The following is a 16774-nucleotide window of genomic DNA, read 5'->3' on the forward strand; positions in this document are numbered from 1 at the left end:
TATCTGTTGGCCAAGTCTGGTTAAGTAACATCCCCTGTTTCTGCCTTGAAGGGAACATATTTCACAAATTGCATAGTTGACTGCTCCTTGCCTAATAATCCCAACTGTGAGATTAACTCAATTTCCTGCAGATCCAGGTAGTCTTTGCCTCCTCTCGATTTCTCCACACCAAAGTCTTCAAGCACAGCTTCCTGTGGTTGGTTTGAGAGGAAAAGTTTCACAGACTGAGCAGTTGACCTTTTCTTGCCTAATCAACCTACCCGTAGGATTCAGCACATTCATAGCAGTAGGTGGGAACAAAGATCCAGGTACTATATTAGCTCCCTCTTCATTTTGTCCACACCAAAAGCTTCAAATCCAACTTCCCATCAAGACGAAACACCAGCTTCGGAAGGTAACATGAAGATGCTTAGCAGCTTGCTGCTTGTGAGTGTCCTAATCATTTGGGCAGAGCTGCCAGCGGCAGCTTTGCTAAAGATACCAGGTGAGTACGAAACATAGCTGCATTGATTTTATTTTTTTCTAAAGAGCACATAGCAACACATTTGTGGCTCCATTATGAAGAGGGGAACTTGGAACATTTGGGAAGTCCAAACCCGGTACGTAGCTAATTAAAAGGTCTTCAGCTGGTGACGAAAGGAGTACAGTGTAGGCGCCAGGCAGACCTCTCTTTTATATACCGCTTCCATACCACTTTCATAGTGGAATACCCTGCTTGGTGTGGATGCGCTCACCATATTTGATTTAACAATAGATTTTGATTCAATAGCATCCCATATTTTTTTTTTTTTGGTGGGGGGGGCTAAGTAGAAACATCTGGCTTAAGACTTGCAGCACAATATTGCAGGTCTAACTATTATATGACAGTATGGTATGGGTTGTCCAATTTCCATTGGGTTCTGTACAGATTGTATAGGTTGCTGTTGCTGTACTGAATGAGAATGATTCCATAACTGTTTACTGGAAACACTGGACGAAGCTATGACAACTCCTCTTCTTCTTGCAGTCAAGCCTGGGACCTGCCCAAGAGATATTTGCAGATGTGTTCCACCGCCTCAACCTGATCGGTGCCAAAATGATCATTCTTGTGGAGGAAAGCAGAAATGCTGTTATTTCTGTTGTGTGAGGAGCTGTAGGGACCCAGAACAAGGTAATTTTTGAGAACAAGCTAATTTTTGCTCATCGTAACTGTGGATGGAAATCCAGTGTCCTGCCCTACCAAGTCCCATGCTGCTGTGCCCTTAGCAACCTCCATCGCATCAGGAGGAATCGTTGGAAGAAAAGTATAAAGAGGCAAAAAATACAAAAGCAAATAGTCTTTCAAAGAATGCCTATTTTCTGGAACAGTCTGCCACTAGCTTTTAAACAGGATTGAACAATTCATGGAGGATAGTTCTGTTAACTGACTGTCACTCATTTAATTGGGAGACATGTCAATATTTGGAAACACACTGTCTGCATTTCTGTGTTCTTCTGAACTTCAAATCTTCTGGAAACTTTAGATTTGGTCCATTTCAAAGGAGCTCCACTTCAACTGAGGCCATAGCTAGATAAAGCGATATCCCGGTGATCACCCCGGATTGTCCCTGTGCGTCCACATGATGCACAGAGGATCCTGGGAGCAGGGAGGGATAATCCCTCCCTTGCCCCAGCATATTACCCTACACAGTTCTAGCCCGCTTTTTCCACAGTCTTGGGATGATCCCAGTACCGTGGAACATGTGGCCACATGTCACAGTTTGTCCCGGCTCCTTGTGAGGTGGGGTGAGTGGGGAAATACAGATATTTAAAAAAAATACTCACCTTCTGTGCACGAACTCTCATGTGCTCCTTCGTCTTTAAAAACAAAATAAAATGGCAGGTGTGATGTTGCGTGCCGCATGTAAACCAGGGCGATGATCTCGTGATCATAAAATTGCGAGATCACCTCCCTCCGACCCCCCTTGTCTAGCTGAGGCCTGAGACATCTCCTAAATCTATTGTAATCAGCCCAATTTGTTTCAGGATTTGGCTAACAATGAAGCACACCCCTGGTGTTTCAGTAAATATTGAAATACAAATTTTCAAGAGGATTTTAAAAAACAAAAACATAACCATAATAATAATAATAAAAAAAACCCACAAAGATTAGGACCAACTGGAAACAGTCTATTCATCCACCCTTAGCTCAGAAATGTGGTGATAAACAACATGAAAGTTGTCCCCTCTATGGGCATCTTTAGGAAGGGGCCAGGGGGGTACCTGCAACCCCTTGGATGCGCCAAGATCCTCATGTAAAGAAGGGGTTAATTCATACATGGAATAGCTGTTCTTAAAAAAGGGAAGAATCGTTAAAGTCTTCTATTGTTATGATTTTAGGTAAGAACTGATAAGCCGCCAGCTAGTCGGCAGCTGTGAGTGGGCGGATGGGTACAGCCCGGAACCGCTTGGGGCCCAGGCCGGCTGGCCTTGGAGAAATTAACATCTGAGGAAAAGTGCGAAATACCTCACCCAAGGAGGACCGGAGGGTGGGAGGGAAGTTGGAGTGGACAAAAGGGTTATAAAAAAGGCCTGTTGGAAATGGGGCTTTTGTCCTGAGCTGGCGGAACCTATGGCTGGTGAAGTATGATACTGTATATAGCTTTTTAGTTTGCTGGTTGTGGGGTTCAATATATATCTGCATGTGTTGTTTTACTTGCTAATCCTGTTTGCTTGCCTCTTCTCAATAAATTTAAGTTTGCTTAACCCTCACTCTTGTGAGCTGTGTGCGTTATTCCTGGGATCTGTGCAAAATCCAGTGGTTAAGCCGGTTGGCTAAGTCTGGTCTCCTTTACACCTCAGATATCCATCTTTCATTAAAAGAAGAAGCAAGTCTCTAACCCTTGTAGAACCTGAGGTATGAGACAAAACACACAACTGCTATACTGCCCATTCCTTTTGTGACCAAAAACATAGCCTGAAAGGTTTCTTTTATTTTAATCAGTTAATGGATTCATACCAATGTCTGACACACACACACTGTCTGAGACAGAAACTTCCTTATTCATTTAAAACTTTGCGTGTGTGTGGGGGGGGTGTAGGCCTAAAAAAAAATCAATTCCAAAATGTAGGATTTTTGCGTTGCTCAGATTGGACATTAGTGAGTCTAATCTCCCCAGGTTGGGGAAATGGTGTATTATTTTCTCCCTCCACTCTTGTGGGGCCTCCGGAAAGCACGCGTTGCCTTCCATAAGGCGAAAAGCCTGGATGTGAATTGAATCTAAAACGAGCATGAGAAGTTTTTTGTTGTTTTTTAAGGTGATTCATTGATGTCAATCCTTTTCTTTTTCTTTCTTCAGGGTAAACTAATTTCCTGATGAGTATCTGCAGTAAACATGTCTTGCAAAATAACTCAATGGCTCTCTCTACTGGATGGAAAAGTGGTTAAAACAGAAGTCTAAATATACGCTTGTTTATGCAGCAGCATTTGCAGTCCTGATTACTGAGTCATATTATTTTTTGCATTTATTTTTTTTTGGTTAAAAAATGAGTATATTATTAAGATATCACAGGGATTAGAACTATGGAGCGGAGATGTGACCACAAGATAAAACAGCTATACCATACTAGTTTACAGTCCAGTAAGAGTGAACAACACATATATTAAATGACAAAATTGTCCATAGGATGTGACACCAGAGACAGATTTTGCTTCTGCCTTGCAAAGTTTTCACTCTAAAAGAATAGGGAACAAACATATCCTGTGATGCACCTGTCAGTAAAAGTCATCTAAAGGCTGTGTCACATCCTCTCACTTTCAAAGGGAGGATAGGCAAATCAGGGGCTAGGGAAAGTTATGATTCACCAGCTGAGCCTGTTTGGTTTGACTGCAGTGGCCAAAGTAGTGCTGTCTGGGCGGGGGGACCTGGGTTTTCCTTGCTTTGTGGACCCTCCTTTAGGACAAGTGTCAGATGATTCCCACATCTTGACCATGGCTGTAGCTAGACCTAAGGTTTATCCCAGGATCATCCTGGGTTCATCCCTGCCTGAGCGCTGGATGCCCTGAGTGGCACTTAGATGAACTGGTTTGACCCCAGGACAATCCTGGGATAAACCTACAGCCCATATCTCCCTTTTTATGCTCAAGTGCGTAAAGTTCCCCTCCAAAAACAGAAGCACATTTCTCAAACCGGAATCCCACAGTTCAGAGCTGATGTGAGTCATCCCACATTTCATATTCAAATTACAAATCAATTTTCGAAAGATCCTAATTGCAACAATCCCACATCAACATCCAGCTAAATTTTATTTTTAAAAATATTGGATACCAACCCACCCACTCCACAAAAAAGAAAAAAACAATTCAAGGCAAACTTCTTATTTCTAGCCATACCAATCATTCATTCCGGCCTGATCTACACCAAGCAGGATATTGCACTATGAAAGCGGTATATAAAAGGAAGGAGCCACACTACTGCTTTATAGCAGTATTGAAGTTCAGTGACAACTGCTGGGGCCCATTGACACATACCATATACTGCTTTCATAGTGCTATATCCTGCTTGGTGTGGCTCCACAAACTGAGTTGTGGGAGATCCATGACAAATAAAAGGAAGTACTTCACACACAGCGCATGGTTAAATTATGGAACTCACTACGACAAGATGTAGTGATTAATAAGCATGCCTTGGAAAAACAACTCACTGGTACCCTCTACTGGTTTAAGAAGAGATTCAGACATAATTCTAAATACACACTTGTTTAAGAAGAAGCAGTTTGAGTGATGATTATTTCATTAATTATTGGGTAATGTCATTTTGTTGCTTTTTGTACATTATTGAGCTATCACATGGACTACTGAATGGAGAAATAAACAAAAGATAAATCAACTGCACCATACTAGTTGAGGCATGTTGAGGTACTTGGACTAAGTGCAATCAATAGAATCAGATCAGTTAAAACTTATAAATTAAGATTAGCTCAGCAGTTGATCAGCCAAGATGCGACAGATGATGCAAATGTCCACAGGATGTGACTCTGGAGACAGATCTTGTTACTGCCATTTTCCTCTACAAGAATCGGGAACAAAATATCCTGTGATTCACTTGCCAATATTTATCATCTACTCATTTCAACCAATATGCAGGCAAGGTGATGTGCATAATACAGTACTCCAGGACAAAACAAATGGATGTCATTTTGTATGTGCGTTTGTGTGTTACAACTACCAGTTACAGGTGATTTGGCTATGTGTCTTGGCTTTTAGATTGCACAAGTTACAGAATGATAAGTTTGAAGAAGAAGAAGAAGAAGAAGAAGAAGAAGAAGAAGAAGAAGAAGAAGAAGAAGCAGCAGCAGCAGCAGCAGCAGCAGCACAGCCAAAACAGAGGGCTCATTATCAGCAAGCTATGCTATCCAACTGAAATTTAAGGGAGAAAATAATTGGCCTGATTAGGAATAAGCTTTCCTTGAGATTTGGGGTTGGTGGGTTAATGTACATTTTTATAAAATTCAGCTGGATCTTCAATGTGGGTTTGTTGAGGTCAGGGCTTTCACAACAATTACTTTATTAGTGGTTTTATACGTATCTTCAGAGAAGGCTCTCTCAACTATAAGCACCCCTGAATGCTGGGTGGTACCCCTTCATTACCCTTTCTATTATGATTTAGTACACTTTTTCTCTTTATCTTTATGGCTTGGGATCTCTGAATCTTGATGTGGCTTTGGATCTCAGCATGTCTTAATCCAGCTTTGGTGAGACAGTGTCAGAGACCTGTCCCAAAGCCCATCACACCAACTTAAAGTTCTCTAGGAAAAGACTATCTCAAGGTGAATAGGACAGGAAATAAGGGGCACTGTTCTACTGGCCCGAAGGTAAGATGGAACCTTTATCAGATCCTTCAGAGGAGACTGGAAGACTCTTAGAGGGTTCTATGGATTTTGTGAACCGCCCAGAGAGCTTCGGCTATTGGGCGGTATAAAAATGTAATAAATAAATAAATAAATGGATAGGCTACACAGAAGGCAGAAGAAGGATTTTTTTTAATTGCCCCCCAGGGGGCAGTCTTGTCCCGAGAGAAAAAGTGAAATGAATTCATGAACACTTCCTCTCCTACAGATGAGCTAAAGGGATATAGGAATGGGACTTTATCTCCTCAGTAACCCCTATATATACTGTATCTGTAGATTTTCTTCATCAGCTTTCCCTCCATATATATAGAAATGTCCCTTTCTGGGGAGTGGGTGGTAGTGAGGAAACATCACAACTCCATTCTGTTGTCCACATTATCAGAACAAGCTTTTGTGTACTAAACACACAAAACAGGCTCCAAAATGATCGATGTACCTTCAGCACAGGGACATAAACAATTTGGCAATGTTGAACGTGCTAAACGTCAAGCCTGAACTCTCAATATTACCATATTTCAAATGTCTGCAAAATTTTGATTCCGTCCTACTTGCGAAACTGCCTTCTCTTCATCATCTTCAAACATTTCTCCATCTCCTTCCTGCTGCCAACCTACCACTTGCTGGTTCTACCTGTTCTACATCAAGAAAGTAAAATAAATCCTCCTCTTTTTTTGACTTCTAACAATGCCTGCAAGGCCCTCTGACACCCTCCCTACAAACTCCAGGTACTTCTTTGTACATGTCTTTGCTGATTTGCCCTTCCTACCATTTCCAATACATACCCCTTTTAGATCTAAGCAGAAACTGTTAGCTTCACCCTACCCAGTGCCTGTTTACACTTCCCTGAGCCTGTTTGCATTCTCTTTCCCTCCTTATTATTTACTACAACTTTATTAGATTGTAAGCCTATGCGGCAGGGTCTTGCTATTTACTGTGTGGTCTGTGCAGCACCATGTACATCGATGGTGCTATATAAATAAATAAATAAATAATAATAATAATAAAGAGAGGAAAAAAAAAAAAGAAAGGCCAGATTCCATGCTTTAGCTGTCCTTAAGCAGAATCATGTAATGATGACTATATTTCTCTTAACTTAACCAATGCATTCATATTACATCATTATAATATTTTAGGCTGCACAGAGAACACAGCCCTGTTAGGCCATATTCATTCTGTAAATGTGCATCAGTTCAGTGGAGGCTGGTGGCTTCAATTTCAGGCATAAGAACATAAAAGCATAAGAACGTAGGAAGTGCCATGTTGGATCAGACCAAGGGTCCATCAAGTCCAGCACTCTATTCACACAGTAGCCAACCAGCCATCGACCATTCTGGGTTTCAGTTAGAACCAGCTAGAACTCTAAAGGAGATGTCCAAGGTGCTGGACCCTATTCCCAAAATAGGTTTAGCACCTTGGATAGCTCTTTTAGAGTTCTGGCTGGTTCTAACTGAAACCCAGAATGAATTCACAGCCCCACCAAAACTGGAGCCATGAGCCTCCACTGCAACATTTTATACCAACTCAAGCTGCCATCGTGGCTACCTCCAAAGAATCTTGAGAACTGTTTGGTGAAGGTGCTGAGAATTCTCTGTAAATGAGCCCTTACCCCCCAAGAGAGATTCCAGGACTCCGTGCAGAGCTGAAATGCCTGTTAAATCAGTAATTAAATGTGTCCTTGGTCTAGACTTACCTGTTCAGCATAGCAAAACAGCCAGAAAAACAGGAATCCTGGCACTTTCCCAAGAGGATACTGGTGATGCCCCTCTTTCCAAAGCTATGTGCAAGAGACCATAAATGTCCACCTTGACCACCTGCAAGTAGAGCTCATTGAGACACAATTGCTAACCACACCATGAGCTCAGCTTGCAGTCTCCTCCTCGTTGGTTTCTTCATCTTTTGTGTAGAGCTCCCTTTGTTTTCCCACACCGCAGTGGTTCCAACTGAGCCAGAAGGTAAGTGATGAGAGCAGCAGTTTGTAGCTCCACCAAGTGCGAACAGAAGACTTCTGCTGCCTGGGCAGAGCAACCAAAAATGAGATATGAAAGCTCTTTTGGGAGACCAAATGTACCTCTATCAAGTGGTAAGTGCTGAGAACAACACTTTCTAGCTGAACCAAGAGCACTTCTCTCCTGTATCCATGCAAAGGTAAGTGGACACCAAGAAGCTCATTGGTGGTCTTGAATCAATGAGACTTACACCTGTAACACGAATCACATTTAAAAGGCTCAGAAAATTTGAGACCTACAAATATGCATGGTACTATTTACTCAGAGTAGAACAATATCTTGCTTTCCAGTATATGCTGTGATAGTAGTTGTTGAATTGTAAACATGTCATGATTTTGCCTTTATGGGAGAATTTGACTGGGTTCAAACATCACGATAACCCATGATAGGTTAATTAAGCCATGATAGCTTAATTAACCAATCATGTGTTATCAAGACATTTGGTGGGAGGTTTTTTTAAAATCCATGATGACTTATTTGGCCAAAATTGCCCACTCTGATAACCAACTACAGAGTGGGTTATTTAACCCATCATCGGTTATTGTGTTGTGTGGCGGTCACCATAGGTTATTTGGGCTGGCTACAGAACGGCTCTGCTCTTGGCTGCTTTACTGCTCAGGAATATGTCAAAGCAACCAAGCCAGCAGTGTAGAGGAAGCTGGCTATGAGGTTTGGATTCTGATCCTTCAAACCCCCAAGGTGTTATAGGCATTTCCCGCTTTTTGGTGTACCTGGGATTTTTGCTGCTTTCAGAGTTAGGGTGCTTGGTTTTCATAGTGCATCAGGTGCCTCCTTAGTAGAGGAGGCTGGATATGAGGTTTGGTCCTAATCCTGCAAACCCACAAGGTTTTCTAGGCATCTCCCCCTTTTTGGTGTACTTGTGATTTCTGCTCCTCTGGAGTATATGCACAGGGGTTTGATGGTGGGTTGATTGCCTTCCCACTAGGAGAGGCTGTGCATGGAGTTTTGTCCTATTCCTGCAAATCCCCAAGGTTTTCAAGCCACTTCACCCTTTTGGGGGCAGTTAGGATTGTTTAATGAATCAGAGTCATTTTGATTCAGAGAGGGGGTTTTTCTTTTGTACTTTAAACTGCCGTTCTTCCCTCAGTCTTTCACCAATCTTCTTGACATTTTCAGGGTGTGTAAAACCAACATTTCTTTCTGGCACAAGTAAATTTCAGCAAGATTGGTGGAACATTTTCAATTTTATGAACATTAGAATGACATACACACCCCAATTACTGCTTTATAATGGCGGAATGCAGAATCTATTCATCGCCCATTAACTACATGGACACTGCATGGACATCCTGGTAATAATTGTCATAAAAATTCTTTCCTGTTTTTCTGAAGAGAGACCTGGGACTTGTCCAGCCATCCATGCCTTCTGTTTGATGCCACATGAGCGAAACCAGTGCAGGAAGGATTCACATTGCCTTGCTAACAAGAAGTGCTGCCAAGGAGTTTGTGTGAGACAATGCCTTTCACCTGAAAAAGGTAGTGTATTCAACCCTTACCTTTTGGTGTGCATCAGGTCAGCAGCTTCCTTTGATATTAGAAGTGATGGGTGAGAAATTCATTTCAGGTTCAGTATTGACCAGAATGTATCCAATTCGTACCTCCTAGAATTAAATGCAAACCTTAATACAGTCTGTGGTCTGAAGTCTCCAAAATTCATCATGCTGCAGGTCTCTTGCCCAATTCCCACACCTGTTTGTGATCACTGCTTGCTCTGCGTGAATAGGAAACTTGTGCAAATCGAACAGCAGCAAACCAGAGATTTGGGCAAGTTCCCTCAAATTTGTGCAAATGTCCTTATTTGCACAACATCCCTCCAGAGACTAAAGTGGGGCTGATTCAACCCATTGGGGAAATGTGCATAAATTAGGGTATTTGTGCAAATTAGGAAATTTGAGCAAATCAAACTGGGAATTAGGAATGAGATGAACATGAGCATGTTTTTGACCATTTATGGATATTTTCAGGAGAGATTTGCTCGCACTCCTGTTCAGAGCTTCAAATGGGACATGCTTACATGTTTTGCGAGCAAAAACAAAATTCTCATGCATCCATATGTCAATGATCTTCATCTTCATTGCCATAATGGCTGCAAACCTGGTGAGAAGATGTACAAAATGTGAGATGTGCAAAATACTTCTCTACTTACCATAAAGTGAAGTCAGATCAGGGATGAAAAGTGCTGCAAATTGGCAATAAAGAGGCTGATGATAAACCTGAATTTACAGTCATGAAATACGTAACTTGGATGAATGTGGAGGAAAGTTCTGTCAGTGTTTCCTTCTCTCTCCACACAACCTTCCAGCTCCACATTGCATAAGGAATTGGCATGGCTTTCCAGCCACAACTGTCCCTTAACCCAGAGTGTCTTGAATTACATAAGTACCAAATTTCAGCTTCCTGTACCATATTAAAGTACTGTAGAAATTCTATATATACTAGTGCATACAACCTGTATTTTGAGAGCATAGATACATCTCGGTCTCTTTGGACTTCAAGCTGAAGATATCCCCTTCAAGTATGCAGCCTGAGAAATAAAGTACTATAAAACAAATATTAACAATTATTTTTCATAATCCCTCTGACACTTCTTCTTTGGCTGATGTTTTGACACATATGCTGCAACCATGGAAAGAAATCAGGTCATGCATCACACAATTGGCACTGCTATTTGCAGGATGGAGCTACCATTACTGGCTTTGATTGATAGCTGTTGTAGAGCTATAATTTTTGGCTTTGATTGATAGTTGGTGTGTACTGATCTTACCAGAATATTTGGAGTTGTTGCAGTCAAAACCTGCTTGCAGGATTTCCTGTAAAAAACAAAATAAAAAAATGGTCCCTTGAGAAAGCCAATAACTGGAGGCCCCTGAAATCTTATTAACCAAATAGAGCTAGTTCTCAAATCAATCTTTCTAATTGGATCATCAGTATTTATAACATGCCTTCCCTTATACTTTTGATGAAGAACCCGAGGCGTGTCCATCAGTTACTCCTACCTGTACAGCACCAGCTAAAGATCAGTGTGCATCAGACGATGAGTGTGCAAATGGAAAAAAGTGTTGCCAAGCAGGAAAATGTGGGAAGATCTGCCTTACGCCTAACAAAGGTATCCAGATGATCTTGTTGATGTGCCTCATCAGGCCAGCGATTTCCTGTGTTCTAGGTCTGCTGCTTTATTGAAAGACGCAACCTTGGAGGGGATGGGAAGAGGAAAAGGACTTTTCTGCCATGATAAATCCCCTTTCCATCATTGTTGGGTTGGTGAATGTGCGTATTTGTTTTGCTTTTGTTTTTTGCAATTTGCTTGATTAAGGCAGGCAAATTGCAAGGTAGACAGACCAACTCCCAATTAGTTGCAGTTCTCAAGCTGTTCTTGGAGCCACAGAGGCCCCGAGCAATGCCACTGTGCCTCTGCTATTAGACAGATACGCTCACAAAGAGCAAAGAACAGCGACCTTGCTTCTGATATGTCCCTTCTACATCTTCCCCAAAAGTACTGTGTGTGGACGTAGAAGGATAGCCCTAAAAAAGTCATACTCTGATTGGAAGCTAGAGTTGTCAGTCACAGAACTACATCCACCTTCTCTCCTATATGTATCTATTTATTACATTTCTATACCACCACCATCCCATAGCTAAAGCTGTCTGCGTACCTTAAGATCATAATCACTCCTCCCTCCCTGGCACATTCTATTTATATAGACCTTTATACAGACCTTTATAGAGCCTCGTGTGGCGCAGAGCAGTAAAGAAGCAATTTCTGCAGCTGAAACTCTCCCCACGGCCTGAGTTCGATCCCAGCGGAAGCTGGTTTCAGGCAGCCGGCTCGGGTCGACTCAGCCTTCCATCCTCCTGAGGGTCAGTAAAATGAGTACCCAGTTAGCTGGGGGAAAGGTAATAACAGCCGGGGAAGGCAACGGCAAACCACCCCGCTATAAGGCCTGCCAAGAAAACGTCAGCGAAAGCTGGCGTCCCTCCAAGAGTCAGTAATGACTCAGTGCTGGCACGAGAGGTTCCTTTCCTTTCCTTATAGAGGTAAATAACTGGCAGCAAATTGGCTTTCTTTTTTTTTCTTTCTGGCAGCAACAGCAGTATCAGTATCAGGGGTGCAGCCCATGGTGTGTGTGTCTGTGTGTCTGTGTCTGTGTGGGTGGGTTGTGTTTGTCCATGGCCATTTTTGTCCAGGAGGTGGAGCAAAAATGCCCCCTGGGCCTCCAAAATGCCCCCTGGGCCTCCAAAAATGCCCCCTGGGCCTCCAAAAATGCCCCCTGGGCCGCAAAAATGCCCCCTGGGCCTCCTTGTTCTTCTGAGTACGTTGCTTCTTAAGAGCAATATGCCTGCGCTTATGCTGCAGAACTCTAGGAGTTACCAAACGCTGGATCTTGGGTGCTTTGGTCCTACCCCATACTAGAGTATTTCTATGACTTCAGTCAATATCTATTTGGAAACTATATATATCTGCCTTATATCTTTTGGGGTATCATTAACATTCTTCTCTCTTCTCTCTTATTTTGAAGCGAGGGCTGGGACTTGTCCACCTGTCAATCAATTCTGTCATGACAATAATTATAAAAATCAGTGTGAGCGAGATGACCAGTGCCCAAAACAAAACAAGTGCTGTGTTCAAGTCTGTGGAAAACTCTGCGTCACACCTCTCCAAGGTACTTTAATAAACCTCAACTTTTTGGTCTGCTTCTTGCCAGCAATTTCCTGAGTGTTTGCTGCTCTCCCACCATGACAAACCTTCTTTATTGTAGCTGGTCAGGAGACTGTAGAACCTCTGTTGTGCTTTCAGCCACCTCCATTAGCCAAGTGGATGATTATCATCTTAATCACCCACCTGGCTAATGGACTAGGAACCTCATCCTTGGAGGTTCCTGACTCCTCAATTTCAGAAGAAGATGCTCTGAGAAGAAGATGTTTAGAGAGAGGATTCAGTTACAGAAAACACATCATGCAGCCTGAGTCAATGGGACCAATTACCTAGGAAGGTCGTGGACTTTCCCACACTAGAGGCATTCAAGAAGCAGCTGGACAACCATCTGCCAGGTATGCTTTAAGGTGGTTTCCTGCAATGAGCAGGAGGTTGGACTCGATGACCTTATAGGCCCCTTCCAACTCTACTATTCTATGATTCTATGATGCTGCAAAAACAAACAAGACTCCTTTAGGAGAAAAAGACTTCAGTCAGTGTTGAGCCAGAGCCAACCAGCCTAAGAAAGCCAACCCTCTACTTAAGGCTCAATCTGCTTCTTGTTGGAGCAACATGCAGACAAGCTTGTCTGGCTTCCAGCCCCAGCACCACTGTGACTTCTCCAGGATGCTGTCCCGTTCCCATTTCTTCCTTGACCAAAATCTTAAGAACTTAAGAACAAGAAGAGCCATTCTGAATCAGAAAAAGGGTCCATCTAGTCCAGCATTCTGTTCACAGTGGCCAAGCAGCTGTTGACCAGGGAACCACAAGCAGGACACGAGTGCAACAACACCCTCTCTGCCATGTTACCCAGCAACTGGCGTACATAGATTACTCCAGTAACATAGGTTACTGGAGGTAGCAGGTAGCCATCAGGACTAGTACCCATTGATATCTGTTTCCTCCAGGAATTTATCTAAGCCCCTATCCAAATGAAAGAAAGAAGGAAGGAAGGAAGGAAGGAAGGAAGGAAGGAAAGAAAGAAAGATGGCTTCAGTTGATTCCCTTTATATCCTACTAACTTGTACAGAGACCACAGCCATCTTAGACAATTTCTATAGTGCAAGCACATTTCAGCTTCATACCAGTTCAACTGCCACCATGGCTTCCTCCAAAGAATCTTCAGAAATTTTCACTTTTCATGAATGGTGCAGAAAATTTCCCATTAAAGCCCCCTTAGACCCTAGCAAGGTGATAATCTCCTTTGATAATCGATTATCAGTCACCATCGATTATCAAAGGAGATTATCACCTTGCTAGGAGTATTTCTGCAGACAACTCTTATCAACCCCCCTGAGGAAGGCCTTTGAAAGAACACAGGCCGAAATGCATTGGGCTTTGAAAGAAAGTATTTTAAGCACCCTGAGAACATGTTTCTCCCCTTTTTTCTGTCCATAAGCAAGACCCACCTCTTGCACATCAGGCATGTACTGTTTCCCAGAGGAAGCCCTGAAATGCATGGAAATGCTCATTCCTCAATTGGGACAAGGTCAGCGGAGCTCCCTTAGGCGACCTGCCTCTTTCCAGGAATGAACGTTTTCGCTCACTTCTGGTTGCCCTGGAAGTGGTAGATCTTCCTTCCTCAAACAGGGGTGCTGTTTGTGAACAAGAATTGCTGGGGTATAAGAGAATCTGGTGAAGTAGGATGTAGCGCATGAAAATGTACATCAGAATCAATTTGGTAGTGTTGAAAGTTCCTTAACCCTTTTTTGATGGCCACATTTCTATGGTTACTTTTCTTTGCTGCAGAAAAACCTAAAAACTGTCCGGCAAATACTGCGGTCTGCCCCCGTATTTTAAAGTATCTCTGTAAAAACGATGCTGACTGTACAGGAACGCAGAAATGCTGCCTCTCTAACTGCATCATGAAATGTGCGGATCCGCGCTAAGGTACATGAAATGCAGAATGAAGGTAACTGGAATATAACTGGACTGTGTGTATCATCTGCATTAAAGAAAACACCCCAGTGTTTGCACCCTGAAAAGCTGGTTCCACTCCATTTATTTATTTATTTTGCATGATTTATTTTGTATCTTCTATTGATGAGCTCTGGAAAGCACTGAAGTCTCTTATCCACCGGAAATCCTGTTGAGCCTCCCAGAATCTTTTGGATTTCTTCAGGCTTTGCCCACATACTTGAAACTGAACCATTGGGGAGAAATACTGCAGCGTTCAGTGTTTTTTTTCCAGGAATCTTTATAGAGAAGAATGAAAAATCTGGTGAGGTTTGAGAGGTTTTATTGCATCTAGAACTTTATTGAACTTGGATATTAAAATCCAAGCTGCAGAAGGAACCACCTATCTCATTATGAATGTGTCCAGTTACTGAGATTGTCATGTTTAACCCTACTGCCCCTGTTTTGGGAGAAGGTGTTTCAGGTAATCAATCAGAATCAGATTCAGAACTAGAAGACACAGCGCCAGACACCAGCCAGCCTGTACCAGTGGGGGAGGAAGCTCTCATGGACGATTCCCCAGCTGGGAGTCAGCCATCTCCAGAGCTTATCTCCTCAAGGCCAAATCCTACACACTCAAGGGGAAGCGAGTTTTATTCCGGGGGCGAGCATCTCGAAAAACTAGCTGATGCTAGGGTCCGCTGGAAACTGAAACGCACAGCGCAAAAAGAAGGCGTGAGAAAGTTGGAGAGATTACGCCAGAACCTACCACCGCACCAGGTGCTCTGAAGTTACAGGCATTTTGAGAAGTAGCTGCTGCTGCTGCTGCTGCTGCTGCTGCTGCTGCTGCTGCTGCTTCGTCTTCTTCTTCTTCTTCTTCTTCTTCTTCTTCTTCTTCTTCTTCTTCAACAGACAATTGTCTTGCTTAGTTTGCATAGTTTTGCCTAGGGGGACGTTTCCAAGAGGTTAGACTCTATTCAGGTAGAAGAGACATTTATTGCTTAATAAAAGCTTTGTGGATTACTTAGCAAGCCTCCTCATTTACCTCCCATCAAAAGTACGACAGAGATCAGGGGCGGATCCGCACGTCGGCCCCAGAGCGCATTTATGCGACTCTAGGGCACCCCAGAAACGATAGTCTGTACTTGCCTGTAAAAAGAAACTAGGAAGAGACGGAGACGACGCCGACGCCGCCGACGCCCAGCTCTCCCCAGCCGGCTCCTCGACCGGGATGGAGAGCTCGGCGGAAGAAGGTTGGGTGGACAGTGGAAAAAGCTCTCTACTCCTGCCTTCTTCAAAAAGAGCTCTCCGAGCCAGCCGGGAAGAGATGGGTGGCGGCGGCGGCGGCTCCGGCTCTTCCTAGTTTCTTTTTACAGGCAAGTACAGACTATCGTTTCTGGGGTGCCCTAGAGTCGCATAAATGTGCTCTGGGGCCGACGTGCGGATCCGCCCCTGTAGGGGAGTCCCTTCTGAATTCACCTTTGCCTGCAGAGTCCCATTTGTCTGTCTGGCACACAGGAAAGCAATTTCCCCTGTGTCACTCACAAACTGTGGAACACACTTCCTCCAGACTTATGACTGGTCCTCACTCTCCTGGCTTCCAGAAGTGGTGCTAAGATGCGTCTTTTTAATTGACTCTTTTATACCATTAGTGTGTTATTGATTGAATGTTTTAATTGTTTTCCCCTTTTTCTCTAAACAGTTTCCCCCTATCTCCAGGATCACTTCTTCAACATGCATAAAGGAGGAGGAGCATCAAGCTATCCAGGATGTCCCTACAGGATCCTGTTTATCTGAAGAACTGAGTCTAGTAAAGTTACCAATAAATCTGTCTATACTGCTATGTGTAATTATTTGGTGTTATTGTTTCTTCTTCAGAAGTTTATATGAAATGTGCATGTGTGTTCCCTAGATTTAGCACCAACATGTTACTTGACTAGCTGAATGACTCTTAAATGTTATAAATTATCCACAGAGGTGGGCTGCATATGAGATGTTTGCTGGCTCACCCAGAAGAGACCCAAAGGTCAGTGATAGATGCATATTGGCACAACAACCCTGACTTCAAGTTCATATATACACATGTGCACTATAGATGTGCGTTCTTCCTATACCATCAGAGCTTTGCTATGAAGAAGACCATAAACTTATTTGCAAGTATCATAGCTCTCTAGCCTCTGGATCTATCCTTCTTAAACACAGTAGGTTTCTTGCCTGAAGACATCGCTATGACGTTTGCCGTTTTCATGCAAATTGAGCAGAAAATCATGTTGGAGGGAGGAAAGGGAAA

At 43.0% G+C, this 16774-nt stretch overlaps 1 protein-coding gene across 1 annotated transcript; it reads left to right on the forward strand.

The window, feature by feature from the left end:
* The first annotated feature begins 298 nt into the window (after positions 1 to 298).
* On the forward strand, positions 299 to 2384 carry LOC134394601 (porwaprin-b-like). The gene is made up of 3 exons (XM_063120193.1): positions 299 to 484; positions 1007 to 1150; positions 2359 to 2384. Exons 1-3 carry the CDS (start codon positions 400 to 402, stop codon positions 2367 to 2369), a joined length of 240 nt encoding a protein of 79 aa, XP_062976263.1. The 5' UTR covers positions 299 to 399; the 3' UTR covers positions 2370 to 2384.
* The last annotated feature ends 14390 nt before the right edge of the window (positions 2385 to 16774 follow it).

The sequence above is a fragment of the Elgaria multicarinata genome, chromosome 1, assembly GCF_023053635.1.
Source record: "Elgaria multicarinata webbii isolate HBS135686 ecotype San Diego chromosome 1, rElgMul1.1.pri, whole genome shotgun sequence".
NCBI lineage: Eukaryota > Metazoa > Chordata > Lepidosauria > Squamata > Anguidae > Elgaria > Elgaria multicarinata.

Bases quoted from the DNA above. Each gene is read 5' to 3' on its own strand.
- LOC134394601 (XM_063120193.1), top strand. From the start codon at position 400: ATGAAGATGCTTAGCAGCTTGCTGCTTGTGAGTGTCCTAATCATTTGG. The intron at 485-1,006 runs GTGAGTACGAAA...TTCTTCTTGCAG, and splicing joins AGCTTTGCTAAAGATACCAG to TCAAGCCTGGGACCTGCCCA.